This window comes from Myotis daubentonii, chromosome 13, assembly GCF_963259705.1.
Source record: "Myotis daubentonii chromosome 13, mMyoDau2.1, whole genome shotgun sequence".
Lineage (NCBI taxonomy): Eukaryota > Metazoa > Chordata > Mammalia > Chiroptera > Vespertilionidae > Myotis > Myotis daubentonii.
In genome coordinates this window covers 19,961,174-19,985,778 of record NC_081852.1, presented here as the reverse complement: position 1 = coordinate 19,985,778, position 24,605 = coordinate 19,961,174, and the positions used below count along the sequence as shown (strand labels likewise).

The following is a 24,605-nucleotide window of genomic DNA, read 5'->3' as shown; positions in this document are numbered from 1 at the left end:
GAGCAAAAAGGCCTAGTCTATGATGAGACAGAGACTGTGCTTTCTCTTTGAATATAATTATTTGTGAGAAAAAAACATGTACAAGTGGCAAGTACATCTTTAAACTGCTTTATTAAAGGATAATTGATATGTAACAAATCATACATATTTAAAGTGTATAAGTTGATAAGTTGACCTGTGTATATACGCACATGAAACAGCCAATCGAGTGAACATAAAAACAATTACCCCCAAAATTACCTTGCCCGACCCACCATCCCCAAGTGACAGTTAATCTGCTGTCACTATAGTTTTTGTTCTGCAGAATTTCATATAAATGGAATCATATGGTATTTATTCTTTTTCTATCCGTTTCTTTCACTCAACATGATCATTTTGAGATTCATCCATGTCCTCGTGTGTGCAATCATTTATTCCTTTTATTGCTAAGTAGTATTCCATTGTTCCATAATGTATCCATTTATCAGTTGATGGGAATTTGGATTGTTTTCACCTTTGGACTGTTAGATGTAAAGATATTATGAACACCAGTGTACAAGAATTTTTTGGAAATATATTTTCTCTTGGATAAATTTGTATGAGTGGAATAGTTCAATTACATGGTTAAATGTATATTGAACTTTTAAGGAACTGATTGTATTGGTTTTCTATGTTATACAAAAAATTATCACAGATTTGTGGGTCAGAAATCCAGGAACAGTCCTCTACTTGGGATCTCAAAAGGCTGCAATCAAGGTGTTGACTGGGCTGAGTTCTCATGTAGAGGCTCAACTAGAAAAGGATCCACTTTCCCTTTTGTGTGTTCTTGGAAGGATCTGGTTTCTTGTAGTCAGGACAGCTTTCTTCTTAAAAAATAGCAAGAAAGACTGAGAACTAGTTTACTAGCAAGACAGGCTAATATAATGTAATATAATAATGGGAATCACATCCCATCACTTTTACCATCACCTATTGGTCTGAAAAAGTCACAGGCCCTGCCCACATTCAAAGGGCAGGGATTACACAAAGGTGAACACCAAGAGGTGAGCATCAGGGGCGCCACCTTAGAGTCTGTCCACTACAACCCTCCCACTGGCGCCCAATGATCATATGCTCCCACAGGAAAAACACTTTCAACTCCTCCCAAGGTTTCCAAGAGACTCCTCTTATTACAGCCAGCAGCCCAGAAGTCCAAAATATACCATCTAAATCAGGTCCGTCTATGAATCAAGTGCTTGGATGTAATACATAAAGTTACTGGGGTACAGTTTCTTTCCATTCATACACCTGTGAAACTAAAGGTTATATGCACCGATATTTAAACATCTAACTATGTAATCTAACCATTCCATTCCTAGAGACAAGTTATCTGACTCCACACCCAACATACAATAGTGGGCCGAGAAAGGATAACAGTTATAGACATTCCAGTTTAAAGAGTGGGGGTGGGAGGACGGAAAGTAAAAAAGGGTCCATGTCAATTCTGAAATCCAATTGGGAAAATATTGGGAGTTCATTCATCAAGTTTCAAGGCCTGGAAATAATCCTCTCAACTCTGCTCCACTGCCTGGGCTCTTTGACTGTCTGAGTCATCCTTTGTTTTTCATGAAAGGTAGCACATGTTTGCAGCTAAGTAGTTTTATCAGACTGCTTCCTGCCAGTAGAATTTTGGGGTTCTGACAGCCTTCTTCCAGTTAGAATCTTTTGCCATCTAGAGAGACTGAGAATTTCTAAAATCATCAGGTACTGGTTTATTTATGTTTAATGATATTTTCTTCAATGTATCTCCCTCATCTCATATTTTATTATAAGCAGCAGGCCTCACCTTCAACAGTTTGATTGGAAATCTCCCTAGCTATATAACCAGACTATCACTTAAAAGTTCTGCTTTTCACATGACCACAGGAGACCACTTCATTAGCCTTCCTGCCACCAGATAACAAGCATCTCCCTTCCACCTTCTATAAATATATTTTTGACTTCAGAGAGGAAGGGAAAGGGAGAAATAGAAACATCAATGATGAGAGAGAAACTTCATCAATCGGCTGCTTTCTGCATGCCCCCCACTGGGGATCCAGCCCGTAACCTGTACATGTGCCCTGACTGGGAATTGAACCATGACCTCCTGGTTCATAGGTTTATGCTCAATCACTGAACCACACCAGCCAGGCCCTTCTAATAAAATGTTCCTCATTTCCTTCAGAGCCCTTCCCTCCAAATCCAGATTTCCACTAAGTCTGTTCAAGGCAATTTATGCCTTCTCCATCATGCTTCTCTCCAGCCTCTATCAATGAACAACTGAAAATGAAATTAAGAAAACAATCCTATATAATAAAAGGCTAATATGCAAATTGTCCCTTCAATGACCAGTTAAACCGGCCAACCACCACAGCCCCTCTCCCTGGCCGGCCCTGCCCCCAATTGGCCCCCCCCACCCTGATCAGAGGCGGAGCCAGCCAGCCAACCTATTGTGTCCCCTCCCTACAGCTCACCTGGCCCCATCGGCCCCCATCAGGGTGAGCCAGCCGGACCCCACTAATTTGTGCTCCAGGCCTCTAGTTCATTTATAATAGCATCAGAAAGAATAAAATAAACTTAACCAAGGAAGTGCAAGACTTGTACACTGAAAACTACAAAACATTATTAAGAGAAATTAGAAAAGACCTAAAGAAATGGACAACTGTCTTTATGGATTGAAAGACTTAAAATCGTTAAGATGGCAATATCCCCCAAATAGATCTACAGGTTGACTATAATTCTTATCAAAATTCCAAATGCCTGTTTTGCAGAAATTGGACAAGCTGATCCAAAAATTCAGACGGAAATGCAAAGTACCCTGAATATACAAAACAATATTAAAAAAGAAAAAAGTGGGAGGACTCACACTTCCTGACTTTGAAACTTAACACAAAGCTACAGTAATCAAAACGTGTGATACTGGCATAGGACAGACATAGAAATCAATGGAATACAATCAAAAGTCCAGAAATAAACCCACACTCTATGTCCAATTGATTTTCAACAAGGATGCCAAGATCATTCAATGGGGTTAAGTAGGGTATAGGAACAACTGGATAGCCACATGGAAAAGAGAAGGAAGTTGGACCCTTACTTGACACCATATACAAAATATCAACTAAAAATGGAAAAAAGACACACATTTAAGAACTAAAACTATATAACTCTTAGAAGAAAACATTAGAGTACGTTTTCATGAGCTTGTGTGTTGAAGTGATTTTCATGTTACTTCTTGGAGTTTGTTGAGCTATTTGCATCTGCAAGTTTATTATTTGGTTTGGCAGAGATTCTTAGATATGACACCAAACCCACAAATGACGAAAGAAGAAATAGATAAATTGGACTTCATCAGAATAAACTTTTTGTATCAAACCCATTATCAGGAAAGAGAAAACCACCTACAGAATGGGAGCAAGTATGTACAAATCGTACAACTCATAAGAATCTAGTAGCCACAATATGTAAAGAACTACAGTTCACCTTGGCTGGTGTGGCTCAGTTGGTTGGAGCATCATCCTGTGCACCAAATGGTGGCAATGTCAATTCTCAGCCAGGGCACTTACCCAGGTTACAGGTTTGATCCCCAGTCGGGGCGTGTGCCGTAGGCAACCAATCAATGTTTCACATCAGTGTTTCTCTCTACCTCCTCTCCTTCCCTTCCTTTCTCAGAAACAAACAAACAAAACTACAATTCAACAACAAAAGGACAAACAACCCAACTGTAAAAATGGGCAAATAACCTGACTAGACCTTTCTCCAGAGAAGATATACAAATGACCAATAAATACATGAAGAGGTGTTCAAATGCAATTGGTTTGAGGATGTTGGCAGTGTTTTTTTGAACCATGCAGGTAGTATGAAATTGGACTGCAAAGATGAGTGAAGCCTAGCTCAAGACAGAACTCTCAGAGACTGTTTTTCATGGCACTGTTGCTGTGGGTCTGGAGATGATAACATTCTGTTTCTTTGCTCAGATGATGAGAGTAATGTTGCCATCACCAAATCGGCTCCAGAAAGCCCGTGTGCGCTGAGTGAACCACAACCTCTGGTCTTACCTCGAGTGCCACAGTCTAAGGTGCTTTCCATCACCTCAAATCCGGTAAGCCCCACAGGGGAATATACTAGAGAACCTAGGACTGTTTTTGCCAGAAGTTTGCTCAGTTATTTGCCTGAACTGTATTATTTATGACTCAATTTTTTTCAGTAAAGTTATGTTTATCACTATAATCCAGTGATTCTATGTATTGACAAATTTCAGTTTTAAAAATTAATAGTAAATTAGGGTTAAATTATTCTCAGTCAGCTCTTTTGAAAAGGCAGGTATAAGCAGTACAATCTAGACTCAACTATGTGTCAGCCTATTCTGGGAAGAATGAAGGGTATGATGAAAAGAGAGACCAAATCTCAGATTTTTTAAGGCCATAACATTCTATCCTTTGAATCTGATTCCTTCTTTATTTTTTTCTTGTCACTGTCTACTTGGCTTTTGTGTTCTTCCCCCAAGTATTTGAATCTGTTGACTTGTTCCATACTTTGTGTTTTCTTTTGGGGTGTTTTAGCACTTAGTGTGTAAAAGGCAAACCAGAGAGGACAAAGAAGTGGTCTCAAGTCTATGGGCAAGCATAAAGATGGCCATTTCTTGCAGGTTGATGGGCCTGCTGATGACTCTGTTTTCATCGCTGTGTAATGATTATGTAGAACCAGTTCCTACATGATAGTTTCTCAGTGTTACTTGTGACAAAAGAGTTGGGATAAAGGGAGCGTAGTGGGAAGGGAAGAAAAGACTCTAATCTTTGTGTGCCATGCTCATCAACCCCGCATTTTATGGCCAGATCGAATATGTGGTCTGTTGGTATACTGAGCAGATGTTGTGCAGCTGGATTTATAAACATGTTATTTAAAAATAAAATCAGCAAGGTTCATACCTCATCATATTAAAGGGTGAACCAGGTGAAATTATGTTCCGTGGATAGAAATAAAATACTTCTGCATGTTGAACTGGCTTGGCAATGGTTTAGGAAACCTAAGCCCTAATCAGTTGACTTCAGTGGTTCTGCTTACTGATAAAAGTAATGTGTTAATCCAAACATTCTTGAAAGAAAAAGCAAGAGGAAAATGCATGGCAAAGGAGATGACCTGAGAGAGAAAAGAAACAGTACTCTGAGGTAGTGATGTGCGTTCAAGTAAGATTAAATCCTGCTAACGTTGCAACAATAGGATTAACTCCTTCCAATAAATAGTCTTCAGAATTTTGGTTATCATTGAGAGCTGATGACTCCAGCGGCAGTGAAGGAGAAAGGATTAGTTTGTGTAGAGCGATGGTGAAAAACCATGTTATAGTTTACCCTTATTTTTTCCTTCTTTTAAGCCATTTATTTGGATTCTATAATTACAATTTTGGGGACAAAAATGGCACCAGGTGTTAGACCAGACCTTGGTTCAGCCTCCTCAGTACTTGAGTTCTGGCTAAGAAAGAATTCAGACTGTAAGGTAAAGATTCAAACTGTAAGGTAAAGTTTATTTAGAAAGTCACAAAGATAAAAACATCAAAATAAAAAGCTTTTGCACAGCAAAGGAAACCATCAACAAAACAACAAGAAAGGCCACTGCATGGGAGAACATATTTACAAATGTTATCACCGATAAGGGTTTAATCTCCAACATTTACAGGGAACTCATACAACTTAACAAAAGGAAGGTAAACAACCCAATCAAAAAATGGGCAACAGACCTAAATAGATACTTTTCGAAAGAAGACAGAAGAAAGGCCAAGAGACATATGAAAACATGTTCAAAGTCACTAATCATCCGAGAAATGCAAATCAAAACAATGCGGTACTATCTCACACCTGTCAGAATGGCTATCATCAACAAATCAACAAATGACAGGTGCTGGCGAGGATGTGGAGAAAAAGGAACCCTCGTGCACTGCTGGTGGGAATGCAGACTGGTGCAGCCACTGTGGAGAACAGTATGGAGTTTCCTCAAAAAACTAAAAATGGACCCAGTGATCCCACTTCTAGGAATATATCCCAAGAAACTAGAAACACCAATCAGAAAGGATATATGCACCCCTGTGTTCACAGTAGCACAATTCACCATAGCTAAGATTTGGAAACAGCCTAAGTGCCCATCTGTAGATGAATGGATTAGAAAACTGTGATACATCTACACGATGGAATACTATGCTGCGGTTAAAAAAAATGTCCTTACCATTTGCAACAGCATAGATGGAACTGGAGAGCATTATGCTAAGTGAAATAAGCCAGTAAGAGAAAAATAAATATTACATGATCTCACTCATTTGTGGAATATAATGAACAACATAAACTGATGAACAAAAACAGATCCAGAGACAGAGAAGCATCAATCAGACAATCAAACCTCAGAGGGAAGGTAGCGGAGGGTGGTCACCCACCAGCAGTGCACAAGGGTTCCCTTTTCTCCACATCCTCGCCAGCACTTGTCATTTGTTGATTTGTTGATGATAGCCATTCTGGCAGGTGTGAGATAGTACCGCATTGTTTTGATTTGCATTTCTCGGATGATCTCGGAGAGAGATGAACCAAAGGACTTATATGCTAGCATATAGGCCTAACCAATGGACACAGACAACAGTGGGGTGAGGGCATGAGTAGGGGGGATTGGAGGGTAATGTGGGGATAAGGACACATATGTAATAACTTAATAAAAATTTATTTTAAAAAGTGAGCTGTAGAAGGAATGGTATTAGGAAACAAGTTCCCAAGGCAAAAGAAGGGCCCTTTAACTGGTAGAAGAAATGGGCTTAGGAGAAAGAGAATGAGGCAAAGAAAATGCGCCTGGGGGAGAGGGTTGGGAAAGGCGCTGGCATGCTCCCTAGAGAGTCGTGTTTCTTTTTTTTTTTGGCTCCATACTTGTGTTTTCTTTTCTAATAACAATAATAATAAAGGTCCTCTCTCCCTTTTAACAGTGGCTGCTAAGTGCTTTCATCTAGGTTGATCAGGCTTCTCCCACCTGCTGTCATTTAGGAAAAGAACTATGACCTTGTTGTCATCTTTACGGTGAACTTGGGGCCCCAAGCTGGATTATTGGCAAAGATATTACAAAAGTTAAGGCACAGGAGAAAAATGTGTATGTGACCTAATTTGGAAATAATAACTTTTCGCAAAGTTGGGAAACCAAGCAGGTATCTTCACCAACTAATAATGAGTAACATCTTCTTTTAACATGTAGATGAGTCTCTGTCAAGCAACAGGTAGTCATCAGCCAAATGTCAACGGTCTCTTGGTTCATGGGATGCCTCTACAGCCAAGAAATCTCTCCCTAATGGACAAACTCCTGTAAGTAGTACAAAATTCTAATAGTCTATAAAGTTTAAGTAGAAGAAAAATCAGTCAATCAACATGTACGTATTGAATAGCTACCAGGCAATCAGACATCTTGGGAATAAAAACATCTAAGGCAGTGATGGTGAACCTATGACACGCGAACTCATTTTTTTGGTTGATTTTTTCTTTGTTAAATGGCATTTAAATATATAAAATAAATATCAAAAATGTAAATCTTTGTTTTACTATGGTTGCAAATATCAAAAAATTTCTCTATGTGACACAGCACCAGAGTTAAGTTAGGGTTTTTCAAAATGCTGACACGCCGAGCTCAAAAGGTTCGCCATCACCGATCCAAGGGAAATGGTCTCCACCCCCAAAGAGCTGATAATATAACTGGAGAAATAAAACACACACAGGTAGAAAGAGACCTAGCCTTATAGGGCATTTTTATGACTTAGTGCCAAGCGTGAGGTACCCAGAGGAAGTGCTATGGCAACCCCAAAGAAGGAAGGCATTTTGGTGGATAAGTGTACATTTTAAACTCTTCCTTGAAAAATGGAGTTTGGATAAGCAATGAAAAGCAGCAAGGCTATTTTAGGTAGGAGAATTGATGTGGGAAAAGATTTTGAGAAGGAAAAATACAAAATATTTAAAAGGACCATTTTTGCTACAATAGGAGATAGGTCAGAACTTTAATGCTTCTGACCAAAGATTATTGACAATCTTTGAGAATTAAAATAGACCATAGTGCGATTAGCGGGAAAGAAAAAAACTATGAAATTAATGAAGGTTGGTACTAAATTATGGGAGGTATTGAATGTCATTTTTTGATATCCATCCATGATGCATGTTACCTTCTCTTTTATTGCCAAGCAATATGCTATTCTAAGAATATACAATTTGTTCATCCATTCTTCTGTTAATGAATATTTGGGCTGTTTCCACATTGGGACTGGTCTGCATAAAAACACTGTAAATATTCTTGCACAGGTTTTTGTAGACCTATGTTCTAATTTCTCTTGGGTGATTATCTGGAAGTGAAACTGCCATACAGTTTTCCAAAGTAATTGTACCATTTTATACTCCTACCAGCAATGTATGAGTTCAGTTGGGAAGCATATATATTTAAATCAGGAATTTGAAAGATTTCAAGCAGTAAAACATATATTGGATTGAAATGGTAAGAACTGACAGTAAGGAATCTAATGCAAGAGTTCAAGCATGAGCCACTAATGGTCTGCATTCAAGCTGTAGCAAAGCATGAGAAAAGAATGAAATGTACTAGGATATATTGTAAGAAATCAAATTCTATAAAAATAGAGGAATCACTTTCAGCTCTGAATTTTAAAACTCAAGGGAAGCTTGTTTGGGAAGATGAGTTGGTTTGAGATGTGTTGAAAGAGGTCAGTTTTGGCAGTTGATCTAAAGTCACTTGGCTAGAGGTGATAATCGAATCCAGAAGTATGAAAGTAGGATGTATAAAGAAAATGCCTAAGTGAGTGGTTAGGCAAGCAGGAAGACCAGAAGGACCTCTTGTAATGCTCAAGGCTTAGCCCTAATTCCTTGATGCGTACTTTCCCTTCAAAGTTTTCCAAACACTGAGGCACATTTTGCACTAGAGGACACCAATGGGGCCCGAAAGGTTGAGCAGGAATTTGCTGAAAGCCAAAGAGTACATGGCAGAGCTTTCATTTCCCCTTCATTTCATTGTGCAAATACTGTCTTCTTAGGTGCCTTACAATAGAGCCAAACATCCTCTCATCTGCTTAAAAAACAAATACAATAACCCTGAATCTGCAGGGCAGAGTTTAAGCTACTGAACTATTTGGGAAAGGTATTTTATATAACCGAGTACTAACATAAAAATGTCTGTTTTGCCCTAACTGGTTTTGGCTCAGTGGATAGAGCATCGGCCTGCAGACTCAAGGGTCCCGGGTTCGATTCCAGTCAAGGGCATGTACCTTGGTTGCGGGCACATCCCCAGTAGGGGGTGTGCAGGAGGCAGCTGGTCGATGTTTCTCTCATTGATGTTTCTAACTCTCTATCCCTCTCCCTTCCTCTCTGTAAGAAATCAATAAAATATATTTTTTAAAAATGTCTGTTTCACAGTTGTTTATGCAAGTGAGGACCACAGTTGTTTGTGCAAATGTGGTCCTACTGCCCTTGGCAGCACAAGGCTCTGGACCTTTTGCCTGCTCTGAGATTTCCAAAGAACCCAAACCTCTACCCATGCAAGCTCCAGAATAGCTCAGCAGTTTAAGCTCTGCAGCGGGAGCCACATTGCTCCCAAGCAGCAGTATTTACCTTTCAACTGTCTTTCTGATGCCATTATTGTAGCACAAGGCCATGCCTGACATATGGTGGGAATCTCAGTCCCTGAGGTAAACTGTTGGGAAGCACTTCAGAGAAGGTACCTTTCAGATTAGCCTTCGCTAGTAACTGAAGAAAGTGACGGTGATGGCAGGTGGATAAAGGACTTGATTTTCCAAATCTCCATTCTACTGAATTACATGTACAACTGAAATCATGTCCCTTTTTTTTTAAAAAAAAAAAAGATGTTTGAATTGCTTTTTAGAGAGAGAGGAAGGGAGTGGGAGAGAAACATCGACATGAGAGCAAAACATTGCTCAGCTGCCTCCTCCTGGGGATCCAGTCTGCAACTTGGGCATGTGCCCTGATGGGGAACGGAACCCACAATCTCTCGGTGCACGGGACAATGCTCAACTGAGCAACACCAGCCAGGGCATCATGTCCTCCTTTTAAGAATACATTCTTGTGCCTGAGCTACATTATGTAACTTCAGAAAACTAGGTTACTTTTGAACAATTTTTACTTTTGCACTTTTCTCCCTTGAATGTATTTTATAGTCTGTTTTTTACCCTTTGAGTTGTATCTCCCGGTACAGAGTAATCTTGATTTCACTGTGGGTTTCTGATTTGGCCACTAGAGATCTTGATGACAAGCTACTTATGAGGCCTGGGTCCAGTACCATCTTTTCAACCCGAAATTGGTCAAATCGAGCCCTAGAGCTTTGTACATCATCTCTGTCATATACAGTGCAGTCCGCCAGGAGACGCAATCCCCCACCACGCACCCTTCATCCCATCAGCACAAGCCGCTCACAAGCTGGAACTCCAAGACCCACAGAGGAAATCTTCAGAGGATCCCGAGTGTAGGTTTCAAAAACAGAATTTCTGGAAACTAGTACAACTAATCAAGAACTTTACATACAGAATGAATTTAAATGTAATATTGAAATATATGTATAGAAACTATCATTATGTATTCTTATGATGATTGCACACTGGTTTAAATCTATCCACTACAGATTTAAAAATGAGCTTAAATATTAATTAAATACAGATACTGGGTCTGTTGATTTAGCTAGAGATTTCTATTTCTACAAATAAAATGTTGGCTAGAATACTTCGTGACACCAAAGAAATAAAAGATATATAATAATATAGATATATGTATATGTATTATTCAACATTTTCCTTAGTGGGAACATGTTCAGTGAAATTCATCCCAAAATAATAGTTAATTCTTCTTTAATGTTTTTCTGTATCATTGGGTACTGCTTATTCCATTGACAACTAAAATTGCATAAACTTCAGAGAAGTAGTTGCTTATAGCTTATATTCCAGGAAAATATCCCTTAGTAATTCTTAGGAAATAATACTGAACATATTCTATCCCCTTTCCCCACCCTTCATTCAGTGGACACTCTGAGCCTCATTGTACAAAAAATACGTATAAGCCAATTTCTAAAATAAAATTCTTTAGTTAATTCACAAAACATCTTAGGACAGCTTATTTCTAAGACTATGATAGAAGGTATGAAATAATAAGGCCATACTCTGTTGTGAATTCAGCTTCTGAATTAAGTACATGTCACTATACTTATCTCCCAACATGTTATTTCTTGATTTTGATTTCTCAATTTCTCATTATAATTTATTCAAATAGACTCACTAAAAGAAATGTCCAAAACCACCGAAAGTCTTTATCAGGACACCAGGGTTACACCTCACACGATCACTATTTTATTATGTTGCTGAGGCTATATCTATACCGATAGCTATAGATTCATTTAGGGATGAGTGGTATTGATGTATAGTTAATCTTTCATCCCTTCTGACAATGCTTTTTTTCAAAGTGGAAAAAGAAGTTGCTTTGTTTTTTTCTGGGACAAGAAAGTATCATTCAGTTCCAATTACTGTTTTGGGTATGAGTAATATAGCAAACTGTTCCAAATCCCATGGAAGAAAATGCAAGTTTAGGAGCTTTACAGAGGATTATAGTTATTAGTTAAAAGGATAATCAGAAAGCCCAGAACAGTGGAGAAATCCATCAGATGTGAAATTACAAATCCATTATTGATAGAGAACTGCAACACCAGATAGGAAAAGCTGTTTTGTTCTAGTTTTCTGTGAAAGATTCAACTTCTGCTGTGTCCAGGATAGTTTCAACAAAAATTATGAAATACTATGAAAAAAACCCAAAATCCTTTTATTGAGATCTCATTACTTAAAAACTTAGTTTAAAGCTTTGTGTGCTTCATGTTTCAATTTTTTTATTCTGATCAGTTTTCTTGTATTGTTCTAACTTTATGCTTTCGTGTCCTGGTGTTCACTGGTGCGATCTGCAGCCCAGTGATGGCCAATTACCTCTCTTCTCCCTCACCAATGCCCCTGAGTCGAAATAATCTGCTGCCACCTATTGGCACAGCTGAAGAGGAACACATGAGCACTATGGGGACACAAAGGCAAACGGTATGTCTCTTCCCTATTGCTTTTCTCTGTGCTTCCTCATGGGTAATAAATAATTCGGTAGGATTGGTATTCTGATCTTAATTTATACTATATTTTATCAAAAGTACATAATTAATTCTATTTAATGACAATGGAATTGGAGGTACTTGGCCTGCAGTTACCATACCCAGTAGGGTTGATATAGGACATGCACAATCAATGGTTTTAATTGTTTCTGTAATTTTGCCTCCTCCACAGAAAACCCATGGCGATTCTAATCGAGCTCGAAGTGCGGTGGTGAATGAGCCTAAACATCAGCAGCCCCAGGAGAGGCTCCTTTTACCTGACTTTTTCTCCAGGCCCAATACAACGCAGTCATTTCTGGTAGTGACATGTTTCCTCTATGGTCTCGGTAGTTGGGGAAAGGAAAAAACTAGTTTGGCAGACTTAAGACATTACATAGTGGCTTCATCAACTCCAAGCTAAAAGTTGAGGTTCTAACAATAAAAAGTGTTGTAAGTACATTTTATTGAAATTCTAACCGGTCTTTGCAACTCACTTTTTTAACTTATAGAATAAGGTAAAGTATAAATTAAACCTGAAATATCACTCTAGGCCAAAATGACAAACTGAAGCTATCCTGTTTTTGGCACATTATGAGAAGTCAGGGTTTTTTGGAAAAGATAGTAATGTTGGGAAAAATAAAAGGCAGCTGGAATAGAGGGAAACCAAATATGAGATGAATTGACTCCATAACAGAAACCACAGGCATAAGTCGGCAGGAGCTGAGCAGGGCCGCTGAGGACAGAACACTGTGGACACCACTCATTCATAGCGTCACCAGGAGTCAGTGCCAACTCAGCAGCATGTAACACACACAAACGCCTGATGTATAAATTACAAATCCTAAACAAAATTAAAGTTAGATATTTCTGAGAATAAGCAAAAAAAAAGGAAAAGTGTTAAACCCCAGTGCACATCAGATCAGTATAACTTCATTCTCTAACGCTGCTCTCATGGAATTATACCAATAGTGGTATCAGATGATGATGTGGACTGGTGGATGGGCTTTTAGCTGAGATGCTAACATTGCCTTACTACTTGGTACATTTCCTAGCCCTTTACCTTTAAGCAAGTAATAGGAAAACTTGGTTGGGAGATTGGTCACGCACTGACCTTGCCCAGTTGTATGCCAGGAGCTCAGCCCCAGCTCCTCTGCTTTGTGACAAGGGGGCTTGTTGAGCCAGGAAAGTGCCTGGGGCCACACTTACAGCCCAGGAACCAGTGGCTGCACAACCTATACCAGTTTTCAGGATGGTGTTTAGCCCACTTATCCCAGCTCATAACTCTGGAACTGTTAGAGCCTAAAACACCATACAATCTTTCCGCCACTAGAATGAGAATAAATGAATGGACGGACACTATTAATTTCCTAGGGCTGTCATAACAAGTTATGACAAACTGGGTGGCTTAAGACAACAGAAATTTATTTTGTTCCAGAGCCTAAAAGTCAAAAATTAAGGTGTCGGCAGAGCCATGTTCCCTCTGCAGACTCTAGGGAAGAATCTCTTCTGGCTTCTGATGGCTGCCAGCAGTCCTTGGTATTTCTTGGCCTGCAGATGCTTCACTCCAGTTCCTGCTGTCTTCACGTAGCCTTCTTCCAAATTCCCCTCTTACAAAAATACCAGTCACTGAATTTAGGCCTGAAATTCAGTGTGATCCTAACCCAGTATGGCCTCAACTTAACTTGATTATATCTGTATAGATACTATTTCCAAATAAAGTCACATTCACAAGTCCCAGGCAGATAGAAACTTGGGGGGAACACTTTACCCCAATAGACCTCAGAAGGCTTGATTTAAGGTGAGATTCATCTAAAACATGGGCAAAAGGGAACTCTGAGCATTCCTAATTCTTACTAGATGTGAATCCTAAGAAGTTTGAAAACCTTTATTACATTTGTATTCTCATAATTTGATCCAGATCATTTGTTAAGCAGTGTTTAATGATTATATTCTATAGCTAGAGTCATATCAAATATTTAATTTTGGTTACCTTAGGAGTAAAGCTGAACACCTGAAAAAAATTCAGTTTCATTTCCATCAACACTAATAAAAGAGAAAAATGGTAATTGGCGTACGAGCTACCCTTTTCATTGGCTAATCAGGGCTATATGCAAATTAACTGCCAATTAAGATTGGCAGTTAACTGCCAACAAGATGGCGGTTAATTTGCATATGTAGGCACAATGCAGGGAGGTGAAAGGGAAAGCAGGAAGAAGCCCCCTGCCACTGACAGTGATCGGAAACCCAGCGGGGAGCTAAGAGCTGGGGGGCAGGGCAAAGGCGGCCCTGGGGCTCTGCCTTTGCCCTGCCCCCCAGCCATGATCGGAGAATCAGGTGCCTTTTCTGCCCTGGCCAGTGATAGCAGGAAGTAGGGGTGGAGCCAGCGATGGGAGCTGGGCACGGTCGAAGCTGGCAGTCCCGGGAGCTAGGGGTCCCTTGCCTGGGCCTAAAGCGGAGCCCACGATCGCGGGGCCACTGCAGCTGCGGGTCCCCGCTGCCTGGGCCGGACGCCTCAGCCAGAGGCATCCTGCAGGGGCAGGGGCGGAGCCCGCGCGATCGCGGCACCCCCCGCTGCCACTGCAGGTCCCCCTGCCCGGGCCGGACACCTAGGCCAGAGGCGTCAGGCCTGGGCAAGGGGCCGATCCTGCGATTGGAGGGTGATGGGGGTCAACGCCTGAGGGCTCCCAGTATGTGAGAGGGGGCAGGCTGGGCTGAGGGACACTCCCCCCCCCCCCCACACACACCCAGTGCACGAATTTCGTGCACCGGGCCCCTAGTAGTTTATAATAATAAAAGTAAAAATGTCTTACCATAGCCATTTATCTCCCAATTTGCTCTCATGAAAAGGGACATGAGCTATTAGCTCAGTGTAACTGAGAGCACTAGTTCAGAGGCCTGGCCAGGCACTGCCAGACCAGCACCGTTCTCACCTAGAACGGGAGTCCATAAGCTACGTTCATGAGCCATTTGACTTACTCCCTGCTTTTGTTTTGTTTTATTAGGTTTTATGAGGGCAGAGCCACCACGCTCATTCGCGTACTGTCTCTGGCTGCTTTCCATTACAAATGCAGTTGAGTAGGTCCAACAGCAGCAGTGTGTGCCTCGAAGTCTAGAACATTTACAGTCTGGCCCTCTACAAATACGAAGTTTGTGCTAACACCTGATCAAAAACATGGGGCTTCACCAGAAAAAAATTCCTGAAATCTCTTGATTTTAGTGCTCTGACATGGAACTGAGGGAGGTTTCTTTTATCCCAGAAGTGCCAGCGAGATGGCATGGATAGCTTTTTTCGTTATTTTGCATTTTAATATTTTAGTCAGACCTTAAAAATCTTTAAATCCCTTGTGGTAACTTTGTAATGTTTGAGATTCATATCGAGAGTCCTATTTCAAGTATACAAGTCATGGATATTTCAATGCTACTGAAAAGGCTCTGTTCTGTTGTCTTAAACAGTCAGCAGGCAATAGAAATTGGATGACATTCCCTGGGCAGCCAATTATATTTAGAAACATTAAACCACATGGGTTATTTATCAATGCTAAGATTTTTTAAAGGCATATTAATAAAATTATAGAACTTGCCATTTTTACAATTTAAAAAATGGCTTTATGGGCTTCTGGCTTGGGATTTTTTCCTTGGAATATAACAGAATGCACTCAATCTATCTATAGAATTAGCAGATAATGCCATTTAAATTGTTGTCTGATTTCAAGGTTTTCTCTTGTAAATCTACTAACATATTATCCGTTGGGAGACATAGCACTGAAAAAAGTGTCTCCCCTTTTTTTTTTCAGCCGGACACGCAGTATCGTCATTCATGTGCTGTTGAGTATCCTCATCAGGCCCGACCTGGTAGGGGATATGGAGGGACAGGTGGGGCCATGACTTATTTTACTACTATGCGGCTATGTTAAGACCCTGCCTTTCTTTGTCTTATATATTTTTTCCTATGCTTATTTTCCTTTCCTCCAGGTTTTATTATATTTTGTTTTCCTACATTTTCTAAGTCACCTCAAATTCATTTTGGAAGATGGGATATAATAAAGAGAAGAGCGCTATAGTTCAGAGCCAAAAAATTATGGATTTCTGTTTTCTTATATGTAAATCAACCTCTCACCACTCTGGCAAAGTATACAGAACTTTTTTAAATCTAAAAATAATTCAGCCAAATAAATCACTTTCCTAACATTTAAACACTGCTTTATGTAGGCAAAATTCATATTGCTATAGATTAAATGCTTTGGTTAGTTACCCTGCTAGGCAAGGTAAGACAAAAGAAATTCTAAAATGTTAAGATATGCTGCTGAGTCTGAGTCTTTCCCATTTACTTTTTGGTTTCTAAGTTAAATTCTATAGCTTCTATTTTTGCATAAGTGGTGGGAGAAAATTTAAGAATGTCTTAATTCTTCCTAAAAGATCTTCTTACCACCACCAGGTCATTCTCATTATGTTGTAGGTGAAACTTAGAAATGGGGTAGTTGATGTTTGCTGTTAATAAGATTAATCAGCTCGTATATTAAAAAATAACCTGCCTCCAACGATCTCTAGTCCAAGTGAATTCTCCTAGTTCAGTTTCTAGTGGCAGTGAGGTAGTCTTTGAATACTTTCAGTGGAGTATTTTATTGGATCAGTCATCAGAGAAGCAATCCTGCCTCTGAGCTAAGTTATTACATTCAGCCATGCTGATGGTCAGATGTAACTAGTGTAACATTTACTTCCGTGAAACACATTTTAGTCTTTTTCAATTAGTGGACTCCTCTCTAAAACTGTTACTGCTTTCATATCTTAGTATAGATTTTTGTTTTTCCATAAAATATGCAAGGTTTTTATTGCCTTGGTAAATATATACTTTACTACTTGTTCCCAGTCTCCAAATTTAAATCCCAGCTGATTATTGGAGCAACAAAGCCCTTAGGTATGAATTTGAGTTTACCAAATCTAGACTGTCTACTAATGTTACTCTGTGATGTCCTTTGTCTGACAGGTTCTCAATCACATGGGTCTACAAAAACTCAAAACAGAAGTGGACCAGTCTCTAGAACCAGGCAGGGACCTTAGAGCAAATGAGGACCTCTTTCAGGCTACAGGGAACACGTGGGAAGACTTCATAAATCAGTGTTCACTCATCGTGTGATGCAGTTTGTTTACAAGAGACAACTTGAAGCTATCTTCATGAAGAGTTATTTTGGTAAAACTGACTGAGAAAACATAGTATATGCCAAAGATTATATGGGTACTATTTCTATCCCCAGTTACTGTCTTCTTTCAGCATTAACTATTCCACTAGACAGTAAAGTTCTGTACCCAAAAAGAATAACTACTACAAATCACTGCTCATGTTGTCTGTTAACAATGAACAGTTCAATTATTATAGGATTCTCTGAAAGCACACATACACAGAAAACAGCAAATGATTAATAACATTAAGCGGTCACTGGCATTGGAATACTGCTTATATTAATTTCTGGAGTTGTACTCAGTTTTGAATCATTTTCAGGAGACAGGACTGACAAAAATTTGAGCTACTCATCAAACAGATGTCATTCCTAAAGCTTTCTCTTTGCATGTCCAATCCCATAAGCAGAAAGATATGGAAGGGTTAATTAAAAACAAAAATGTTGAACACTAGTGTAAAGTAGCATATGTAATAAATCGTAATGCATATTACTTTTTTCAGATAGGACAGCTCAACCTCACAATGCCTGCTTAATATCAGATTACACTTCTTTCTTAAAGTAATTTAGTGGTCACATTTTTTTTCCAAATATTAAACTCAACTTGCCAGACTTTCTCCTGTAGCTCTAAAAGTCAATTGAAAAATTTATAGAATCTTTCTGTTAGTGAGCCAGCAAGATACAATTCCCTAAAATTTCAGACACCTGGCGATTACTCCAGTATCAACATATCCTAAGAGCAGAAGTAGAGAACGTCGGCATTCTTCTCATTTTACCACGGACCTTTTCCTGAGTGTACTCATGAACGCAGCAATGGTTTTAACTATGGCTTAAATTTATTTTATTTAAATTTCATTGAACTTTAGTTTTGATGATCATACCGGTGTTTTTTTTTTATCTTATTGTTAATCTTCAGAGGGATAAATTCAAGTGATCATAAATTGGGGTCATTTTTTTTATATCAAAGTGTTCTAATGCTATGAAGAAAGATGCTTCAAACAATCTGCATTAAATTATATTTTAATACAATTAAAGAGTATTTTTTTAACCTTGTTTATAATCACAAACTGAAAACATGTCACGTGCTTATATCGCTGATAAATCATGATACATAAAGGTACCAGGCTTGTTTCGGGCATATGGCATTGAATATATTAGTCTAAAATCAGAGATTTTAAGTTGAACAGTCCCTTAAAAACTTCCACATATCCTAATGAATACAAACAATTTGACTAAATATAAATGAAAATCTCTGTACTATTTTCACAAATCAATACCACAAGCGCATGAAAACAAACCACTGATGGCTTGCCTTTCAGAGTTAGCATTAAGTCAGGGGAGCCTCTAAGAAGTCGTTTACCCAAACTCCCTCACCCTTTCATCGATGAGAAAACAAGTTCAGACAAGCTTCGCGACCGACCCAAGGACGTTCGGCAGTACTAGCCCAGTGATCATCAAAAATTTAAGTCATTTTTTACTTGTTTAGTTTAATCATGTGTTAAGTCATAAAGACGCTTGAAGTAATGTGAACATCTGTTTCTCCTATACTTGAAGCAGAGTACAAAAACCTGTTTGAGTAAAAAAACAAACAAAAAAACAAAACAAAGAGAGGATGTACTCAAGAGTTTTAAGACTGAAAGTACTGTCAAGTATTTAGAAGACAATGTCCAGCAAGTGTTCTGAAGACATTCTAGCCAGGTAGCGTACCTGTTCTAATAAACACACACATCGCTCTGAATACTCTGCAGCTCATTCTTGTGGCAAAATGACAGCTGGTAACGGAAGTATGGACAGATCCACATTCTAGGTAAAGTTCCTTGTACAAAAGATCCACAGAAGCAAGTGCTGTCACAAGTATACCAACCTCCCCCTCTTTCCTCAATGACCATCACCAAATTCCTTCTCAGGAGGACTGGACTTCACAGAATGTCAGGGGATCTAGGATATAAAATCAGGTTGAGAGACTGGTTTACATTCTCAATCTGAATCGTTTAGGTGGAAGAGAATTTTTCTCAAGGGTTGAATTGACTTTTGTCTTCAGATCTTGACTTTACCTTTCCTACAATGGCACTAATTAACCCCTAACGACCTTTGAAGAGTAAATTCCATTATTTCTTTTCTTTCTTGAGAGCTGTTTTTTTCCCTCCTCCTCTGGAAGGTTTGCAGTACTTCGCTTCCATCTGAGCCAGAAAATTGTCCATTTCCTTTTGCCGATCCTTTTGTCTGTTCTGTTTGAGAGTTAAAACACAAGCTTTCAAAACACAAGACTATTGAAAGAGACAGAAGTACTTAGTGGTGGGAAGGAAGAATGGGGAGTGAGTGACTGCTAATGGGTAAAGAGGTTCTTTTTAGGGTGATGAAATGTTCTGGAATTGGTGCTGATGGTTGTACAACTGGATGAATATTTTAAAAACCATTGAATTATACACTTCAAAAAGGTGAATATGATACACGAATTAGGTCTTAAAAGAAAAAAAAACACACTACACATATACTCCAAAATAGCTGTAGGAATCAGAACAAGAACATAAAGAAATGGCAATGGCAGCAAACCTTCACAGACAGCTGCCGAGTTTACCTGAATGAGTGCTTTCAAATTATCTTCGTCATCAAGTCCTAACTCCTTCCTGCTCATTTCTGCTTCTTTAGCCTCTTCCTGGGCCTAAAACAGATGTTCACATGTGACTCCATGGCATCCTAAAAATATACCCTTTGCCAAAAGCAAATTTATAAGACCCTTTCAATTTGAGGATTATTTAGAATAAAATTACATTAATGCAGCATTCATTAAAAGGCAAAATTGCTGACAGCAAGCGGTATATCCTCTGATTCCAGTAAGCATTTCTGAGTTTTCCCCATTTCAATTTGTTAGGGGTAGCAAGTAGTTTGGTATTAACACGTTAAGCGCCCATCCTGTTTTGTCTTCCGGACAGAAAGTATAGTGTCAGTCACCAGTGACTGGGCGCTTAACATGTTAATAACCATGTGATGATAGGAAGGAAAACAAAATGCACGGAGAGCTTAGCCAAGGATGTCCTCAAAAATATTGCCAAGATAAAGGCACCTCAGATTCTTCCTCTGGAAACCCAATTTACTACATGTGACTGGTGGCAGCTTTGAAAGTAACCCTAGTTTAAAATTTCCCAAGTAGTCAGAATAAACGCTAACAAATTCAGTTTTAACTTTTCTTTACCTGATTTCAAAGCCACTTTTTTGGGGCCAAAATTTACTAGGGCACTGATTCCAAAATACCACTAGAATACCCTGGTAAAGGTTAATAAGTTGTTTTTTCCTTCAGGGCAACAGCTAAAATTATTAAGAGGTCCCAACCCCAGTGAATTTTCTAAATAGTAATAAATACTATTAATAGTGGGAATGATGATATATTAGGACCTTGTTATTCCAATAAAGAGACACAGTTTCTACTTTCTACTTTACTATCTACTTTCAGTCTTTATCCAATTTCTTTTGATATTGTATCCCCCTTCCCAAGTTCGTTTGCTGGAATCACTCTCAAAACTGCCAACCCCTCCTCACAATACTCTAGAGAAGTTTCTCAGGCTAATATCCTACTACTAGATACTGCTGTGCTAAGTTTCACCTGAGAAAATAATCACCAACTTGAACTGCTTGAGTCTAAATAAAGGTACCCTGTGAGTCAAAAGGATAGCTCTTATACACATTCCACTTCTCAACATACTTCAGCTTTCCTTTGTGTCATCTTGTATCTAAATGCTGCAGACCTACGTTCACCCCCAATTCAGCCATACAAACTAAGGGCAGTATCTGCCTCTTACACTGTACACTCTCCATGGAGTTCCCATTACGAAAGCCAGGTCGAAGCAATGGTTACTTAGGTACCAGTCTGGTTTTTCCCCAGACCAGAGGCACAGATGTTTGCAACTTTGAATCTACTCCCTCCCAGAACCCCGCTGTCCTTGAGTTCCTTTCCCCTACCACCATCCCTACCTCCACCGGCCCTAGTTTCATATGGGTGTGAAGGACATACAGGTCTCAATCCCTGATTCTCCAAAAAGTGTTCCTCAAAGTAAATTTGGAATTTAAAAAGTAAATGCAATAGTTTTTTAACATGTATATTCAGGACCCAAATCACAAATCAACCTGGGCAAGAGCAAAGGAATCTGTATTAAGCCGACACAGTATTTTCTTTTTAAGTGTCTCTGTTGTCCTCTCCCTCACCCCTTAACTGAGAACCACTGTGTAAGCCTAGGTATCTGAACCCCACTACTGAGAAAAGCCTCAGCAAAGGTACAAGAATCGGCCCATATGACAAATATTTCAAGATGATATTATTTAAATAATCAGTAGAAAAATCCTCTGAAGCACAACATACCAGGGAAAACAAGTTTCTCCCGATGAACTGATACGCTCATTTTATTAGATGAGAACTACATAGCGAGTTAGTCCTTATCCTTATTTCACAGTTTTGTCTATATTTCAATTACTGTCAACATCCTCAAATTATTTTTGGAAGCAGTCAATATGTAAATAATAAATAGCATTCAAAGTCTTACCCTCCTTTTCCTAGCATTCATCTTTTGCTTCGATTCTTTGACAAAGGCCTTGTAGGATGGGACTTCTCCAGCGTCAATGGCTTTCTGAATAAGGTTCCTTATCCTGGGTTCGTCCGTGTACTGCACACACAGCACCGACTCCATGATCTGACCCATGTCCCCTTTGAAGTCCAGGTAGGCCTGTTTAATGTCAGCCAGCTCTTCTTCAGAACCTTTGTATGTCTTTTCAAACGCTTGAATGTCTTCTAGAGATATCTAAACAAATAAGAAACATATGCTTTAACTTTATTTTAAAAGGTATTCTAGGAAAGCTAAATTTAGGTGTTGAAAGTTTCTCCCAAAATACAACAGTTGCTTGAGCTGAAACTGGGTGTAAAGGACATACAGGTCTCAATCCCTGATTCTCCAAAAAGTGTTCCCAAAACTTTCTCAGCCGAAGCTTTTCCATAGTTCTCCCTACTCCGACCTTCACAACTACTAAATTATGGACCAGGAAATTTTAAGTGAAGTTTCCAGGGGTGGGAAGGGATCCAGAGAAACACTCAGGATGACATTTGGATACGTAAAATAAGGCACATCTTGTCAAAACTTAAGCACCCCCTTTCTAGGACAAGCAAGCACTCTCCATCAACAGGCAACCAAGGCCCATCGCGGTAAGAGGGCATGTGTGTATAGGAAAACGCCCGGGCTCACCAGCGGTTAAATACGTTTGTTCTGCATCAGAGACGCACAGCACAGTGCGCATCTCCTGGAGAATGCCTGTGCGTGTGTATTTCAAGGCCAAACAAATTCCCCCTCCTTCACACACAATTCAATGCCTCAGAGGCGTTCAATAAACATTTGTTGAGTAAATAACAGGAATGAATCGTCGCGAAAAAGTCTCCAGTCTTTTTCTACCTTTTTAAAGAGCAACCTCCAATACGTCTCCCAGTCGCGCTCCTGGCTGAGCACATCCGAGTCCTCGTCCACGGTCCCCTGCTCATCGTACACGGCCCTCTGCTCCTGGTCACTCAGGACGGAGTAGACTTTCCCGAGGATCTGCGGGGAAAGAGCACTGAAGTCACCCTCAGCCCTTCACTGCTGCCGGCGAGAAACAGTAGAAAACACCAGGCCGGGCTCCGGGCACTTCCCGGGAGGGGCCGGCCGGCCATTAGACCGCAGCACAGACGCCCGGGGCCCGTGGGGCAGGGTCTCGCGCACCTGGAAGCGGCGGGTGGCACCCTCCTTGTCGTCCTCGCCCACCCGGTCCGGGTGCACCTGCAGGGACACCTTGTGGTAGCCGCGTCGGACCTCGCCGTCCGAGGCCTCGCGCCGCACCCCCAGCACCCGGTAAAGGTCGGCGGTACCGAACACCTGCTCGCACTGCTCCAGCAGCCCCATGGCCGGCAGAGGCGCGGGGCCAGCGGCGGACTCCGCGAAAACAGTGGGTCCCAGCAGCCCCGGCTAGTTCCGAACTGCTGCCTTTTCCCGCGCAAAAAGCCCAGGGCGCCTGCGTCACAAGAGCCGCGAGAAAGGGCGTGGTCACGACACCGCACTTTACGGCTGCTGTAAAACGGGGCGTGGAAAGCCCGGCGTCAACGTGCCAAGGGGCGTCGTGGAGCAGGCGTAAGCGGAAGTAGCGCCCGAGACGCCACGCCCTCTCCCCTGCGAACCACTCCCCGTACTCTAGACACCTGGCACTTATCTTCATCGCAGAATCTTTTCCTTTCTTTTTTTTTTTTTAAATATATTTTATTGGGTTTTCTTGATAGAGAGTTAGAAACATCGATCAGCTGCCTCCTGCACACCTCCTACTGGGGATGTGCCCGCAACCCAGGCACATGCCCCCGACCGGAATCCAACCTGGGACCCTTCAGTCCGCAGGCCGAGGCTGTGCCAAACCGGTCAGGGCGAGGAATCTTTTTCAATACGTGAAAGTCCATATTAGGTTGAACCTATGCGCTGTTTGTTTTTTAGCAAAATAACAGCACAGCATCAGCATTTGGCAATTTCACATGGTTCATATACATGTATTTTTTCAAAGAACAAAAATTTTTTCAAAGACGGTACTGACAGTACATAGAGCTCTAAGGCCCAAATAATTGTGCAGCCTACAGGGTAGGTACTTCCCTAGAGGCCTGCAAGAAAAAGTCTACATTAAACAAAAGGCACAAAAGACCTCTTTAAAAAATTCTTTATCTGACAGCACTTACAGGATCATTCCCACTCACCCTCCAGCTCCTCAATCACCTTCCACTTTGGTGGAGGTAACATGACCCAAACCCTCATCATAATAAAAATACAAGTTGCTGAAGCAAAGGTGGTTTTTTTGTTTTTTAATGCTTTCTAAAGTGCAGAGAAGAGCCCTGACTGGTTTGGCTCAGTGGATAGAGCGTCAGCCTGCGGACTGAAGGGTACCAGGTTTGATTCCGGTCAAGGGCATGTACCTTGGTTGCGGGCACATACCCAGTGGGGAATGTGCAGGAGGCAGCTGATCGATGTCATTGATGTTTCTAACTCTTTATCCCTCTCCCTTTCTCTCTGTAAAAAGTCAACAGAATATATTTAAAAAAATAAATAAAGTGCACAGGTGGATTTTGAGTATTTTAGATTTGAAGGTGGTATCAAGATAGGCTAAGGCAATCATCCAGACATGGTGAGAAATAGGGGCCTGGAGATCCAAAGCAAGTCTAGGGCTAGAGAAAACTGGAAATCAGGGAGCAGATACGCTCCCACAGGAAATATGGGTATAGATCTTAGACAAAGGACAGACAAGGGCACAAAGTGG

The 24,605-nt window shown here is 40.4% G+C and overlaps 2 protein-coding genes across 5 annotated transcripts in view; one reads left to right on the top strand and one right to left on the bottom strand.

Annotated features, from left to right (window-relative positions):
- Positions 1-18,193, top strand: part of FAM149B1 (family with sequence similarity 149 member B1) — a 44,704-nt gene extending 26,511 nt beyond the window's left edge. For 2 of the 3 annotated variants that reach the window (XM_059662402.1, XM_059662404.1), the window contains 7 exons: positions 3,972-4,096; positions 7,213-7,319; positions 10,258-10,482; positions 11,962-12,085; positions 12,323-12,448; positions 15,924-16,002; positions 17,114-18,193. In XM_059662402.1, the coding sequence (XP_059518385.1) occupies positions 3,972-4,096; positions 7,213-7,319; positions 10,258-10,482; positions 11,962-12,085; positions 12,323-12,448; positions 15,924-16,002; positions 17,114-17,187 (860 nt within the window). In that variant the 3' untranslated portion in view covers positions 17,188-18,193. The remainder of the gene's footprint in view (positions 1-3,971; positions 4,097-7,212; positions 7,320-10,257; positions 10,483-11,961; positions 12,086-12,322; positions 12,449-15,923; positions 16,003-17,113) is intronic. The other variant, XM_059662403.1, reaches the window with a different exon arrangement.
- On the bottom strand, positions 38-23,494 carry DNAJC9 (DnaJ heat shock protein family (Hsp40) member C9). Of its 2 annotated transcripts, none has more exons than XM_059662415.1 (5): positions 23,039-23,494; positions 22,736-22,876; positions 21,839-22,093; positions 19,882-19,965; positions 38-500 (listed from the first exon to the last, which is right to left on the bottom strand). In XM_059662415.1, the coding sequence occupies exons 1-5, from the start codon at positions 23,216-23,218 to the stop codon at positions 426-428; spliced, it is 735 nt and encodes a 244-aa protein (XP_059518398.1). In that variant the 5' UTR covers positions 23,219-23,494; the 3' UTR covers positions 38-425. The 2 variants fall into 2 exon arrangements, with proteins under 2 accessions (XP_059518398.1, XP_059518397.1); XM_059662414.1 differs by lacking the exon at positions 38-500 and adding an exon at positions 18,308-19,531 and having other exon boundaries at positions 23,039-23,473.
- Positions 23,495-24,605: the final 1,111 nt, after the last annotated feature.